The sequence below is a fragment of the Daphnia magna genome, unplaced genomic scaffold (genome assembly GCF_020631705.1).
Source record: "Daphnia magna isolate NIES unplaced genomic scaffold, ASM2063170v1.1 Dm_contigs549, whole genome shotgun sequence".
Lineage (NCBI taxonomy): Eukaryota > Metazoa > Arthropoda > Branchiopoda > Diplostraca > Daphniidae > Daphnia > Daphnia magna.
In genome coordinates this window covers 1-16,992 of record NW_025533397.1, presented here as the reverse complement: position 1 = coordinate 16,992, position 16,992 = coordinate 1, and the positions used below count along the sequence as shown (strand labels likewise).

General features: G+C 32.4%; 1 protein-coding gene and 1 pseudogene across 1 annotated transcript; both read right to left on the bottom strand.

Annotated features, from left to right (window-relative positions):
* Positions 1-204: 204 nt before the first annotated feature.
* Positions 205-1,369, bottom strand: LOC123469244. Its single transcript, XM_045168128.1, has one exon. The coding sequence runs from the start codon at positions 1,237-1,239 to the stop codon at positions 205-207; it is 1,035 nt and encodes a 344-aa protein (XP_045024063.1). The 5' UTR covers positions 1,240-1,369.
* A 637-nt stretch (positions 1,370-2,006) lies between these two features.
* On the bottom strand, positions 2,007-5,291 carry LOC123469243 (annotated as a pseudogene).
* Positions 5,292-16,992: the final 11,701 nt, after the last annotated feature.

The window sequence follows — 16,992 nt, the reverse complement described above, 5'->3', positions numbered from 1 at the left end:
TCAGATAAATAGGTTCCAAGCGGTAGTTCGCGCCCGAACACCTGGGTAGTCCGCGCCCGAACACCCTGGGTAGTTCGCGCCCCGAACACCCTGGGTAGTTCGCGCCCCGAACACCCTGAATTAAAAGTGGCAAGCTATGGAACCCTTTTCTGTTTTTGTTTTTGTTTTTTTTTTTTTTTTTTTTTTAGTTTATTATCATTAGTATTATTTTTGTAATAGTTGTGACATTGAAATCCGACTATTAATTGAGAGATCAACATATTTAGCGGCCATCGTATCAGACCGCCAACCTCCAAGACGTTTCAATTGTTTATCAGTTGCTCCGTTGGCCGCGGCTGTAGTTGCTCCCCCTCTCTTTCCGGAGTGCTCGCCGTAAAGTTTTGCGTCATACCCCAACGTAGACATCAGTTTTTTCATGTCGCATAGAGCTCCGCTGTATGATACTGCCTTGTTCGGATTTGGTGTGTTCTTTGGGGTACAAGAAGGGACCAGATAACCAGAGTATATGGGCCCCAAAAACTGAAAATAATTAATAGTAAGTTTGACAGGGCAAATCTTGTCGTCAGGATTCGAAGCGACAATCCTCTCGCTTCCCTCCGAATACTGGTCGTTTTTTCCACCTTTAAATAAAATCTTGAGATGCGGAGACGGAGTTGGTTTATAGACGACATCTTTCTTTTGCAGCTTGGCTATGTCGCTAAACCGACCGAGGGTGTAATACTCCAACGATATTCTCCAGACCGTTCTCCAGAGAACAACAGACGCTCTTAATCCATCTCTTCCATGTTCAGGTCGGAAGAGGTGTGAGTACATTTTGGATAGGATCTCTTTGGTTATAGGCGATTTGGTGACACGTGTTTGGGGATGCTCATTACGAAATCCGCGGAAAAGCAATGATATAGTCTCGTGGGTGGTCGGTGATTGTAGCATACGGGTGCGGTATTCATGTGCGATTGCTGCACTCAGTGTCACGACTTTAGAATACGATCCATCTTCCAGCATCACGAGAGAGAGACAGGCGGCCAACTGTTCATGATCGGCTCCGAACTCTGGTACGCCGTTCTTCTTACAAAAATCTGTCCAGATGTCATACACACGAGTGTACTGCTGTTTAGTTGAGTCTTTTACGGACTTAGAAAGATAGTAACGAGCCGCATCTGCACCGGCAGACAAACTTGGCTCATAATTGGTTTCAATAATGAGAGAGAATGAATCGGCTTCAGAGCTCTGATTCGCCATAATTATTAACTTGTAATTAGTGGTGACAGGAGGAATAGACACGTGATTTGTCAGACGACAAAAATCAACAATAAATCGGCAACAGACGACAATTTGCCAATTTGTCAGATTTGTTTTGTTTGTTTGTTTGCCCTTTTTTTTTTTTTTTTTTTTAGTTAAGTGTTAGTAAATTATCTTGAATTTATTCGATTGAAAACAAAAAACCAATTTCAGTAGAAAACAAAAACAAAATTCAGTATAAAACAAAAACCAAGGAGGTGTTTTTTTTTTTTTTTTTTTAGTGTGAATCAAATTCAATTGCAAGGAAATTAAATTTTACTCTTCCTGTAAGAGGGGATCGGTAGTCAAATTTGTTCTGGATAATGAAAGGTTTGTGTGTATCTACAAACTTAAAAGGCCACAGCAGACATCCTTCCCTGTCGAAAATTTCGACCCAATAATCCGCGGTTCTCCATTCAGGCACAAAAAGTACCCCATTGGTCTTTGATGTCTTTAGTCTTTTAATAATTTGAATCACTTCTCTGATGGGTGGGCATATCCATGCCACTTCGTCCTCCCACGAATGTGAAAAGGCGTCAATGCCAGACGTGTCGTGACAATAGAAATTTGAAAAGAATCTCTGGCACTTTTTGTTACGATCCGATGCGAAAAGATCAATCGTGAACTTGTACTTGTTATTAATTGTCTGATAAGTTTCAACGTCCACTTGCCAATCGTCCGTATCGGTTGTCTTTGAGCCATCGTCTGCTATCTGGATGCGAGGATCATCACGTAACAGGTGAATCGGAATTATTCTAATGTTGAGTCTTTGGCACAAGACCATAATCCGAAACACTTCACTCTGAATGTGTCTCTTCCCTGATCCTTTTGTCAAGAAAGTAGCCATGTTTTGGCTATCTGTGAGCCAGTAGATAGTCGTTGCTTTGCCGGTGGACACACCGTTCCGTTCGTAGTACTCTAGGGTCCTTGTGACTGCTATTAGTTCCCTATGTCCAGATGACAATTTTCGTTCAAACTCCCTCAGCATGCCCCGAAAATAAAGATGTTCGCCTTTGATAGAATAAGCGCAAGTAGCAAAACCAGAGGCGTCGCTGGCCCAAATCTTCTCTTCCTTTGTACGAGCGTGGTTTGCAACAAAGCTTTGCTTCATGAAAGAGCTTGGGGGGCCAATGATTGACAGAACTGATAGTTCGGTGGTTGCCGATCGGATAGGAGAATTGTCAAACTTGTAGCAATTCTCGACAATGAATTTCATCCCTTTGATAGACTCTTCACTCATGACCAAACGTGTACCCCATCCTCGTTGCTGGACGGCCTTGTCCAAATCGATGTATGCTGCTCTTGCTGCCATGATGACAACTGGTCCTAGAGCCGGCTCCATAGCTACCATTTTTCCAAGTGTGCTAGCAAGATCCCTGGCCAAAATAGGCTTTGGCCCATAGTCAATCGTTTCCTCTACTTGTCGTAAGATTAGCTGCTTTTTTGTTTCTCCAAGTCGGACCGTCATGCTGCCGGTGTCAATGATGAAGCCCAAGTACTCCTTAGATTTATTTGCGTCACCTTTTTGATCAGATTTCTTGGTTTCAATAATAAATCCGGACTTTTGTAAAACATCGTAAACAAATACGCGATGCTCTTCTGCTTGGCACTGTGAAGCTGCTGTTATTCTTCCGTCGTCCAAATAAATGGAGTGACGTATTCCTTTCTCGTGTAAATAAGCGTTTACCGGTTTAAGAATCTTTGTAATGCAGTGGACAGCGGAAGAAAGTCCAAAAGGAAGAAAGAGAAAAATGAAATATTGAGTCCCACCGTTCATTTTTGGTATGGCTGCGCCGAGGAACTTTGTTTGAGATGGGTGGATTTTTATATGGTGGTAAGCCGCCTTCAGATCATAAGTTATCTGGTAGTCTTGGTCTCGCGTTAATTCCAGGGCTCGCTGAAAGTGTGAGAGCGTAACTTTTTGCTCCTTGATGCACAGATTTACACATCTAGACCCATCCCAGCAAAGTCTCTTCTTCTTCGAACCGTCCATTCCTGTCTTTAGCGACACTGTCAAGGGGGACACGCAGTGTGGTTTGTAGTCAACGAATTTGACGATTCCCAACTTTTTGAGATCAGCAACGGCCTTATAAACGAAGCTTAAGTTCTGATAAGCTGATGCGTTATTGGATTCTTCGTAGGCTTCAGGGAACTTCTCAAAAGGAATGACGTACCCATTTTTTAATGTGTCCATGACCCACTCTCCAGCTTTGAGATTTGTTTGCCAAAATTCGCGAACCTCTTCCGAGTGGATAGATCCTGGAAAGAAGGCTGTTTGTTCCCTTTCTTTTTCATCAATGCTGAACATGTTGTGCGGATTAACTGTTACTGACACTTCGTGGTCAGAAGTAGATTCAATAATTTCAGTTGGATTCCTGTAAGAACGAGTTGTATTTGTTTATGAATAATGACAATTAAGGCTCGATGTGTTATTGCATAATCACAAACTGTAATGGCAATTGTATTGGTTTACTCAAAAGTAATTACCCCTTGTGGGTGTTTTTAGAACAGTTTCTGACAAAATGATCCGTTGCTCCACACAGATAACATTTCCTTTCTTCTTTTGCCGTCGTCTGTTTTCCACCTCGAAAGTAGCCTCCGCGTCCTCTTGGAGCATGTACTCCTCGATAGCCTCCAGACGGTCCAGCCCCAGAATCACCGTGTTGTGGATTGCCCTTGAATCGTTTTGCCTGTGCAGCTGAACGTTCCTTGGCCAGCTCACGGTCGCGTTCGCGTTTGTAATCAATCTTGTCCTGATCCTCTAATACTTTGGCCAAATCATTGTCCATGTATTCTCCCTTCTTCCTTCTGCTGTATTTAACAGCTATCGGTCGGCCATGTTTCTTCCAGACTTGAAGAAAGAAAAGTTGTTTGCGTGATTCCTCATCTGCCTTTCTGAGCTGCGCTAGTGCATTTTTTGCTGCCGTTTTTGGTATTTCCTTCTTCTACGGTTGCAATCACTGCCACTGCTTCAAGTATTCCATTTTGTAAAGGAATCATGATCTTCCCCAATGTTTCCAATTGCTGTAAGAAAGCAAAGTAGGAGGAAACTATTAGCTACAAATTCTGTTTGTTTGGCTAACAAAAATATTCTTAATAATAGGTTTGTTGTTGTTGCGTGTGTGTGTGTGTCAGTTTATTCATTTTTGACTGCCATACGATTGAATAAGTTTGCGGCTTGGAAAACCTGAGTGTCAACAGACAAATGTGTTTGAGCCCATGACTATAAACACGCGGCTTAGTTCCTGACTGTTAACAGGCAACTGTATTGGAGCTCATGACTTCCCACATGCAGCTCAGTTCCTGACTGTCAACAGGCAACTGTGTTTGAACTCATGACTTTGAACATGCGGCTTCGCTCATGACTATAAACATGCAGCTTAGCTCATGACTATAAACATGCAGCTGTTCAACAATTCACCAACGACGTGCAGTTCAACTTTTCCTAAATTAACGAACCAGTTCTTAAAGGGCATTTAGTTCAAAACTATACACATTCGATTGGTTGGTTGGTTTGTGGCTAATTAGTTTGTAAAAGGCTCATGACTTTCATGCAGCCAGACTTTCATGCAGTCAGCGGTAAAACGTGGTGTTGGAAGTCTGACCGATTCTGACACACACACACGAACGTCATACACTCATACATGTGCATCCAAATTATTGTCCCGAGGTATTTTATCAAGCTTGTTGTACCTCTTTTAACTCGTTATTGCTGTCTGGAACACCTTCGGTGAATCCAAGTAGCTTTGCTCGGCATGCTGCTAAATCTTCTTTTGATAGTGTCTCCCAGTCGTCTTCGAAAAATGGTGTTGCCATTGTGACACTTGGTGGTGTTGATGATCCGCGTTGGGAATTGACTTAGAAAGTGTCACTAATTGGAAAACTATGAATTCTTCTATTATTTATGGAAAAACTTTTTTGAGTTTCACGTGCGGAAAATTACGTGTTTTCTGAGCTAGGCTTCGCTTGTGAATGTTCGTCTGTAGCAGTGTCTGTACACTGCTGCCAGATAATCAAATACTTCGTAATGATTATCGAATGGTTTACGAACCATTCACTCCATAGAAAAGTGTTAACTTCTATATGTAAACTGCGTGGAATATACTTGTATTCAATGTGAATACACTGTTATACCATGAGTTTTTACTTCTATATGTAAACTGCATGGAATATACTTGTATTCAATGTGAATACACTGTTATACCATGAGTTTTTACTTCTATATGTAAACAGCATCAAATATACTTGTATTCAATGTGAATACACTGTTATACCATGAGTTTTTACTTCTATATGTAAACTGCATGGAATATACTTGTATTCAATGTGAATACACTGTTATACCATGAGTTTTTACTTCTATATGTAAACTGCATGGAATATACATGTATTCAATGTGAATACACTGTTATACCATGAGTTTTTAGTTCTATATGTAAACAGCATCAAATATACTTGTATTCAATGTGAATACACTGTTATACCATGGGTTTTTACTTCTATATGTAAACTGCATGGAATATACTTGTATTCAATGTGAATACACTGTTATACCATGAGTTTTTAGTTCTATATGTAAACAGCATCAAATATACTTGTATTCAATGTGAATACACTGTTATACCATGAGTTTTTACTTCTATATGTAAACTGCATGGAATATACTTGTATTCAATGTGAATACACTGTTATACCATGAGTTTTTACTTCTATATGTAAACAGCATCAAATATACTTGTATTCAATGTGAATACACTGTTATACCATGAGTTTTTACTTCTATATGTAAACTGCATGGAATATACTTGTATTCAATGTGAATACACTGTTATACCATGAGTTTTTACTTCTATATGTAAACTGCATGGAATATACTTGTATTCAATGTGAATACACTGTTATACCATGAGTTTTTACTTCTATATGTAAACTGCATGGAATATACTTGTATTCAATGTGAATACACTGTTATACCATGAGTTTTTACTTCTATATGTAAACAGCATCAAATATACTTGTATTCAATGTGAATACACTGTTATACCATGAGTTTTTACTTCTATATGTAAACTGCATGGAATATACTTGTATTCAATGTGAATACACTGTTATACCATGAGTTTTTAGTTCTATATGTAAACAGCATCAAATATACTTGTATTCAATGTGAATACACTGTTATACCATGAGTTTTTACTTCTATATGTAAACTGCATGGAATATACTTGTATTCAATGTGAATACACTGTTATACCATGAGTTTTTACTTCTATATGTAAACAGCATCAAATATACTTGTATTCAATGTGAATACACTGTTATACCATGAGTTTTTACTTCTATATGTAAACTGCATGGAATATACTTGTATTCAATGTGAATACACTGTTATACCATGAGTTTTTACTTCTATATGTAAACTGCATGGAATATACTTGTATTCAATGTGAATACACTGTTATACCATGAGTTTTTACTTCTATATGTAAACTGCATGGAATATACTTGTATTCAATGTGAATACACTGTTATACCATGAGTTTTTAGTTCTATATGTAAACTGCATGGAATATACTTGTATTCAATGTGAATACACTGTTATACCATGAGTTTTTAGTTCTATATGTAAACAGCATCAAATATACTTGTATTCAATGTGAATACACTGTTATACCATGAGTTTTTACTTCTATATGTAAACAGCATCAAATATACTTGTATTCAATGTGAATACACTGTTATACCATGAGTTTTTAGTTCTATATGTAAACAGCATCAAATATACTTGTATTCAATGTGAATACACTGTTATACCATGAGTTTTTACTTCTATATGTAAACAGCATCAAATATACTTGTATTCAATGTGAATACACTGTTATACCATGAGTTTTTACTTCTATATGTAAACAGCATCAAATATACTTGTATTCAATGTGAATACACTGTTATACCATGAGTTTTTAGTTCTATATGTAAACAGCATCAAATATACTTGTATTCAATGTGAATACACTGTTATACCATGAGTTTTTACTTCTATATGTAAACTGCATGGAATATACTTGTATTCAATGTGAATACACTGTTATACCATGAGTTTTTACTTCTATATGTAAACTGCATGGAATATACTTGTATTCAATGTGAATACACTGTTATACCATGAGTTTTTAGTTCTATATGTAAACAGCATCAAATATACTTGTATTCAATGTGAATACACTGTTATACCATGAGTTTTTACTTCTATATGTAAACTGCATGGAATATACTTGTATTCAATGTGAATACACTGTTATACCATGAGTTTTTACTTCTATATGTAAACAGCATCAAATATACTTGTATTCAATGTGAATACACTGTTATACCATGAGTTTTATACTTCTATATGTAAACTGCATGAAATATACTTGTATTCAATGTGAATACACTGTTATACCATGAGTTTTTAGTTCTATATGTAAACAGCATCAAATATACTTGTATTCAATGTGAATACACTGTTATACCATGAGTTTTTACTTCTATATGTAAACTGCATGGAATATACTTGTATTCAATGTGAATACACTGTTATACCATGAGTTTTTAGTTCTATATGTAAACAGCATCAAATATACTTGTATTCAATGTGAATACACTGTTATACCATGAGTTTTTACTTCTATATGTAAACTGCATGGAATATACTTGTATTCAATGTGAATACACTGTTATACCATGAGTTTTTAGTTCTATATGTAAACAGCATCAAATATACTTGTATTCAATGTGAATACACTGTTATACCATGAGTTTTTACTTCTATATGTAAACTGCATGGAATATACTTGTATTCAATGTGAATACACTGTTATACCATGAGTTTTTAGTTCTATATGTAAACTGCATGGAATATACTTGTATTCAATGTGAATACACTGTTATACCATGAGTTTTTAGTTCTATATGTAAACAGCATCAAATATACTTGTATTCAATGTGAATACACTGTTATACCATGAGTTTTTAGTTCTATATGTAAACAGCATCAAATATACTTGTATTCAATGTGAATACACTGTTATACCATGAGTTTTTACTTCTATATGTAAACTGCATGGAATATACTTGTATTCAATGTGAATACACTGTTATACCATGAGTTTTTAGTTCTATATGTAAACTGCATGGAATATACTTGTATTCAATGTGAATACACTGTTATACCATGAGTTTTTACTTCTATATGTAAACAGCATCAAATATACTTGTATTCAATGTGAATACACTGTTATACCATGAGTTTTTACTTCTATATGTAAACTGCATGGAATATACTTGTATTCAATGTGAATACACTGTTATACCATGAGTTTTTACTTCTATATGTAAACAGCATCAAATATACTTGTATTCAATGTGAATACACTGTTATACCATGAGTTTTTACTTCTATATGTAAACTGCATGGAATATACTTGTATTCAATGTGAATACACTGTTATACCATGAGTTTTTAGTTCTATATGTAAACAGCATCAAATATACTTGTATTCAATGTGAATACACTGTTATACCATGAGTTTTTACTTCTATATGTAAACTGCATCAAATATACTTGTATTCAATGTGAATACACTGTTATACCATGAGTTTTTAGTTCTATATAGAAAACAGCATCAAATATACTTGTATTCAATGTGAATACACTGTTATACCATGAGTTTTTACTTCTATATGTAAACTGCATGGAATATACTTGTATTCAATGTGAATACACTGTTATACCATGAGTTTTTACTTCTATATGTAAACTGCATGGAATATACTTGTATTCAATGTGAATACACTGTTATACCATGAGTTTTTAGTTCTATATGTAAACAGCATCAAATATACTTGTATTCAATGTGAATACACTGTTATACCATGAGTTTTTACTTCTATATGTAAACTGCATGGAATATACTTGTATTCAATGTGAATACACTGTTATACCATGAGTTTTTACTTCTATATGTAAACAGCATCAAATATACTTGTATTCAATGTGAATACACTGTTATACCATGAGTTTTTACTTCTATATGTAAACTGCATGGAATATACTTGTATTCAATGTGAATACACTGTTATACCATGAGTTTTTAGTTCTATATGTAAACAGCATCAAATATACTTGTATTCAATGTGAATACACTGTTATACCATGAGTTTTTACTTCTATATGTAAACTGCATGGAATATACTTGTATTCAATGTGAATACACTGTTATACCATGAGTTTTTAGTTCTATATGTAAACAGCATCAAATATACTTGTATTCAATGTGAATACACTGTTATACCATGAGTTTTTACTTCTATATGTAAACAGCATCAAATATACTTGTATTCAATGTGAATACACTGTTATACCATGAGTTTTTACTTCTATATGTAAACTGCATGAAATATACTTGTATTCAATGTGAATACACTGTTATACCATGAGTTTTTACTTCTATATGTAAACTGCATGGAATATACTTGTATTCAATGTGAATACACTGTTATACCATGAGTTTTTAGTTCTATATGTAAACAGCATCAAATATACTTGTATTCAATGTGAATACACTGTTATACCATGAGTTTTTACTTCTATATGTAAACTGCATGGAATATACTTGTATTCAATGTGAATACACTGTTATACCATGAGTTTTTACTTCTATATGTAAACAGCATCAAATATACTTGTATTCAATGTGAATACACTGTTATACCATGAGTTTTTACTTCTATATGTAAACTGCATGGAATATACTTGTATTCAATGTGAATACACTGTTATACCATGAGTTTTTAGTTCTATATGTAAACAGCATCAAATATACTTGTATTCAATGTGAATACACTGTTATACCATGAGTTTTTACTTCTATATGTAAACTGCATGGAATATACTTGTATTCAATGTGAATACACTGTTATACCATGAGTTTTTAGTTCTATATGTAAACAGCATCAAATATACTTGTATTCAATGTGAATACACTGTTATACCATGAGTTTTTACTTCTATATGTAAACTGCATGGAATATACTTGTATTCAATGTGAATACACTGTTATACCATGAGTTTTTAGTTCTATATGTAAACAGCATCAAATATACTTGTATTCAATGTGAATACACTGTTATACCATGAGTTTTTACTTCTATATGTAAACTGCATGGAATATACTTGTATTCAATGTGAATACACTGTTATACCATGAGTTTTTACTTCTATATGTAAACTGCATGGAATATACTTGTATTCAATGTGAATACACTGTTATACCATGAGTTTTTACGTTCTATATGTAAACAGCATCAAATATACTTGTATTCAATGTGAATACACTGTTATACCATGAGTTTTTACTTCTATATATAAACTGCATGGAATATACTTGTATTCAATGTGAATACACTGTTATACCATGAGTTTTTACTTCTATATGTAAACAGCATCAAATATACTTGTATTCAATGTGAATACACTGTTATACCATGAGTTTTTACTTCTATATGTAAACTGCATGGAATATACTTGTATTCAATGTGAATACACTGTTATACCATGTAGTTTTTACTTCTATATGTAAAAGCATCAGGAATATACTTGTATTCAATGTGAATACACTGTTATACCATGAGTTTTTACTTCTATATGTAAACAGCATCAAATATACTTGTATTCAATGTGAATACACTGTTATACCATGAGTTTTTACTTCTATATATAAACTGCATGGAATATACTTGTATTCAATGTGAATACACTGTTATACCATGAGTTTTTACTTCTATATGTAAACTGCATGGAATATACTTGTATTCAATGTGAATACACTGTTATACCATGAGTTTTTAGTTCTATATGTAAACAGCATCAAATATACTTGTATTCAATGTGAATACACTGTTATACCATGAGTTTTTACTTCTATATGTAAACTGCATGGAATATACTTGTATTCAATGTGAATACACTGTTATACCATGAGTTTTTTACTTCTATATGTAAACAGCATCAAATATACTTGTATTCAATGTGAATACACTGTTATACCATGAGTTTTTACTTCTATATGTAAACTGCATGGAATATACTTGTATTCAATGTGAATACACTGTTATACCATGAGTTTTTAGTTCTATATGTAAACAGCATGCAGAATATACTTGTATTCAATGTGAATACACTGTTATACCATGAGTTTTTACTTCTATATGTAAACTGCATGGAATATACTTGTATTCAATGTGAATACACTGTTATACCATGAGTTTTTACTTCTATATGTAAACAGCATCAGAATATACTTGTATTCAATGTGAATACACTGTTATACCATGAGTTTTTACTTCTATATGTAAACTGCATGGAATATACTTGTATTCAATGTGAATACACTGTTATACCATGAGTTTTTAGTTCTATATGTAAACAGCATCAAATATACTTGTATTCAATGTGAATACACTGTTATACCATGAGTTTTTACTTCTATATGTAAACTGCATGGAATATACTTGTATTCAATGTGAATACACTGTTATACCATGAGTTTTTAGTTCTATATGTAAACAGCATCAAATATACTTGTATTCAATGTGAATACACTGTTATACCATGAGTTTTTACTTCTATATGTAAACTGCATGGAATATACTTGTATTCAATGTGAATACACTGTTATACCATGAGTTTTTACTTCTATATGTAAACAGCATCAAATATACTTGTATTCAATGTGAATACACTGTTATACCATGAGTTTTTACTTCTATATGTAAACTGCATGGAATATACTTGTATTCAATGTGAATACACTGTTATACCATGAGTTTTTACTTCTATATGTAAACAGCATCAAATATACTTGTATTCAATGTGAATACACTGTTATACCATGAGTTTTTACTTCTATATGTAAACAGCATCAAATATACTTGTATTCAATGTGAATACACTGTTATACCATGAGTTTTTACTTCTATATGTAAACTGCATGGAATATACTTGTATTCAATGTGAATACACTGTTATACCATGAGTTTTTACTTCTATATGTAAACTGCATGGAATATACTTGTATTCAATGTGAATACACTGTTATACCATGAGTTTTTAGTTCTATATGTAAACAGCATCAAATATACTTGTATTCAATGTGAATACACTGTTATACCATGAGTTTTTACTTCTATATGTAAACTGCATGGAATATACTTGTATTCAATGTGAATACACTGTTATACCATGAGTTTTTACTTCTATATGTAAACAGCATCAAATATACTTGTATTCAATGTGAATACACTGTTATACCATGAGTTTTTACTTCTATATGTAAACTGCATGGAATATACTTGTATTCAATGTGAATACACTGTTATACCATGAGTTTTTAGTTCTATATGTAAAGCAGCATCAAATATACTTGTATTCAATGTGAATACACTGTTATACCATGAGTTTTTACTTCTATATGTAAACTGCATGGAATATACTTGTATTCAATGTGAATACACTGTTATACCATGAGTTTTTACTTCTATATGTAAACAGCATCAAATATACTTGTATTCAATGTGAATACACTGTTATACCATGAGTTTTTACTTCTATATGTAAACTGCATCAAATATACTTGTATTCAATGTGAATACACTGTTATACCATGAGTTTTTACTTCTATATGTAAACTGCATGGAATATACTTGTATTCAATGTGAATACACTGTTATACCATGAGTTTTTACTTCTATATGTAAACTGCATGGAATATACTTGTATTCAATGTGAATACACTGTTATACCATGAGTTTTTACTTCTATATGTAAACAGCATCATGGAATATACTTGTATTCAATGTGAATACACTGTTATACCATGAGTTTTTACTTCTATATGTAAACTGCATGGAATATACTTGTATTCAATGTGAATACACTGTTATACCATGAGTTTTTACTTCTATATGTAAACTGCATCAAATATACTTGTATTCAATGTGAATACACTGTTATACCATGAGTTTTTAGTTCTATATATAAACAGCATCAAATATACTTGTATTCAATGTGAGATACACTGTTATACCATGAGTTTTTACTTCTATATGTAAACTGCATGGAATATACTTGTATTCAATGTGAATACACTGTTATACCATGAGTTTTTAGTTCTATATGTAAACAGCATCAAATATACTTGTATTCAATGTGAATACACTGTTATACCATGAGTTTTTACTTCTATATGTAAACTGCATGGAATATACTTGTATTCAATGTGAATACACTGTTATACCATGAGTTTTTACTTCTATATGTAAACAGCATCAAATATACTTGTATTCAATGTGAATACACTGTTATACCATGAGTTTTTACTTCCTATATGTAAACTGCATGGAATATACTTGTATTCAATGTGAATACACTGTTATACCATGAGTTTTTACTTCTATATGTAAACTGCATGGAATATACTTGTATTCAATGTGAATACACTGTTATACCATGAGTTTTTACTTCTATATGTAAACTGCATGGAATATACTTGTATTCAATGTGAATACACTGTTATACCATGAGTTTTTAGTTCTATATGTAAACAGCATCAAATATACTTGTATTCAATGTGAATACACTGTTATACCATGAGTTTTTACTTCTATATGTAAACTGCATGGAATATACTTGTATTCAATGTGAATACACTGTTATACCATGAGTTTTTACTTCTATTATGTAAACAGCATCAAATATACTTGTATTCAATGTGAATACACTGTTATACCATGAGTTTTTACTTCTATATGTAAACTGCATCAAATATACTTGTATTCAATGTGAATACACTGTTATACCATGAGTTTTTAGTTCTATATGTAAACAGCATCAAATATACTTGTATTCAATGTGAATACACTGTTATACCATGAGTTTTTACTTCTATATATAAACTGCATGGAATATACTTGTATTCAATGTGAATACACTGTTATACCATGAGTTTTTACTTCTATATGTAAACAGCATCAAATATACTTGTATTCAATGTGAATACACTGTTATACCATGAGTTTTTACTTCTATATGTAAACTGCATGGAATATACTTGTATTCAATGTGAATACACTGTTATACCATGAGTGTTTTACTTCTATATATGTAAACTGCATGGAAATATACTTGTATTCAATGTGAATACACTGTTATACCATGAGTTTTTACTTCTATATGTAAACTGCATGGAATATACTTGTATTCAATGTGAATACACTGTTATACCATGAGTTTTTAGTTCTATATGTAAACAGCATCAAATATACTTGTATTCAATGTGAATACACTGTTATACCATGAGTTTTTACTTCTATATATAAACAGCATCAAATATACTTGTATTCAATGTGAATACACTGTTATACCATGAGTTTTTACTTCTATATGTAAACTGCATGGAATATACTTGTATTCAATGTGAATACACTGTTATACCATGAGTTTTTACTTCTATATGTAAACTGCATGGAATATACTTGTATTCAATGTGAATACACTGTTATACCATGAGTTTTTACTTCTATATGTAAACAGCATCAAATATACTTGTATTCAATGTGAATACACTGTTATACCATGAGTTTTTACTTCTATATGTAAACTGCATCAAATATACTTGTATTCAATGTGAATACACTGTTATACCATGAGTTTTTACTTCTATATATAAAAGACTTCATGGAATATACTTGTATTCAATGTGAATACACTGTTATACCATGAGTTTTTACTTCTATATGTAAACTGCATGGAATATACTTGTATTCAATGTGAATACACTGTTATACCATGAGTTTTTACTTCTATATGTAAACAGCATCAAATATACTTGTATTCAATGTGAATACACTGTTATACCATGAGTTTTTACTTCTATATAGTAAACTGCATCAAATATACTTGTATTCAATGTGAATACACTGTTATACCATGAGTTTTTACTTCTATATGTAAACAGCATCAAATATACTTGTATTCAATGTGAATACACTGTTATACCATGAGTTTTTACTTCTATATATAAACTGCATGGAATATACTTGTATTCAATGTGAATACACTGTTATACCATGAGTTTTTACTTCTATATGTAAACTGCATGAAATATACTTGTATTCAATGTGAATACACTGTTATACCATGAGTTTTTACTTCTATATGTAAACTGCATGGAATATACTTGTATTCAATGTGAATACACTGTTATACCATGAGTTTTTAGTTCTATATGTAAACAGCATCAAATATACTTGTATTCAATGTGAATACACTGTTATACCATGAGTTTTTTACTTCTATATGTAAACTGCATGGAATATATCTTGTATTCAATGTGAATACACTGTTATACCATGAGTTTTTAGTTCTATATGTAAACAGCATCAAATATACTTGTATTCAATGTGAATACACTGTTATACCATGAGTTTTTACTTCTATATGTAAACTGCATGGAATATACTTGTATTCAATGTGAATACACTGTTTATACCATGAGTTTTTACTTCTATATGTAAACAGCATCAAATATACTTGTATTCAATGTGAATACACTGTTATACCATGAGTTTTTACTTCTATATGTAAACTGCATGAAATATACTTGTATTCAATGTGAATACACTGTTATACCATGAGTTTTTACTTCTATATGTAAACTGCATCGAATATACTTGTATTCAATGTGAATACACTGTTATACCATGAGTTTTATACTTCTATATGTAAACTGCATGGAATATACTTGTATTCAATGTGAATACACTGTTATACCATGAGTTTTTAGTTCTATATGTAAACAGCATCAAATATACTTGTATTCAATGTGAATACACTGTTATACCATGAGTTTTTACTTCTATATGTAAACTGCATGGAATATACTTGTATTCAATGTGAATACACTGTTATACCATGAGTTTTTACTTCTATATGTAAACAGCATCAAATATACTTGTATTCAATGTGAATACACTGTTATACCATGAGTTTTTACTTCTATATGTAAACAGCATCAAATATACTTGTATTCAATGTGAATACACTGTTATACCATGAGTTTTTAGTTCTATATGTAAACAGCATCAAATATACTTGTATTCAATGTGAATACACTGTTATACCATGAGTTTTTACTTCTATGCATAAACTGCATGGAATATACTTGTATTCAATGTGAATACACTGTTATACCATGAGTTTTTGTCTTATATATGTAAACAGCATCAAATATACTTGTATTCAATGTGAATACACTGTTATACCATGAGTTTTTACTTCTATATGTAAACTGCATGGAATATACTTGTATTCAATGTGAATACACTGTTATACCATGAGTTTTTACTTCTATATGTAAACTGCATGGAATATACTTGTATTCAATGTGAATACACTGTTATACCATGAGTTTTTACTTCTATATGTAAAACTGCATGGAATATACTTGTATTCAATGTGAATACACTGTTATACCATGAGTTTTTAGTTCTATATGTAAACAGCATCAAATATACTTGTATTCAATGTGAATACACTGTTATACCATGAGTTTTTACTTCTATATGTAAACAGCATCAAATATACTTGTATTCAGTAACCGTTACTGTTATACA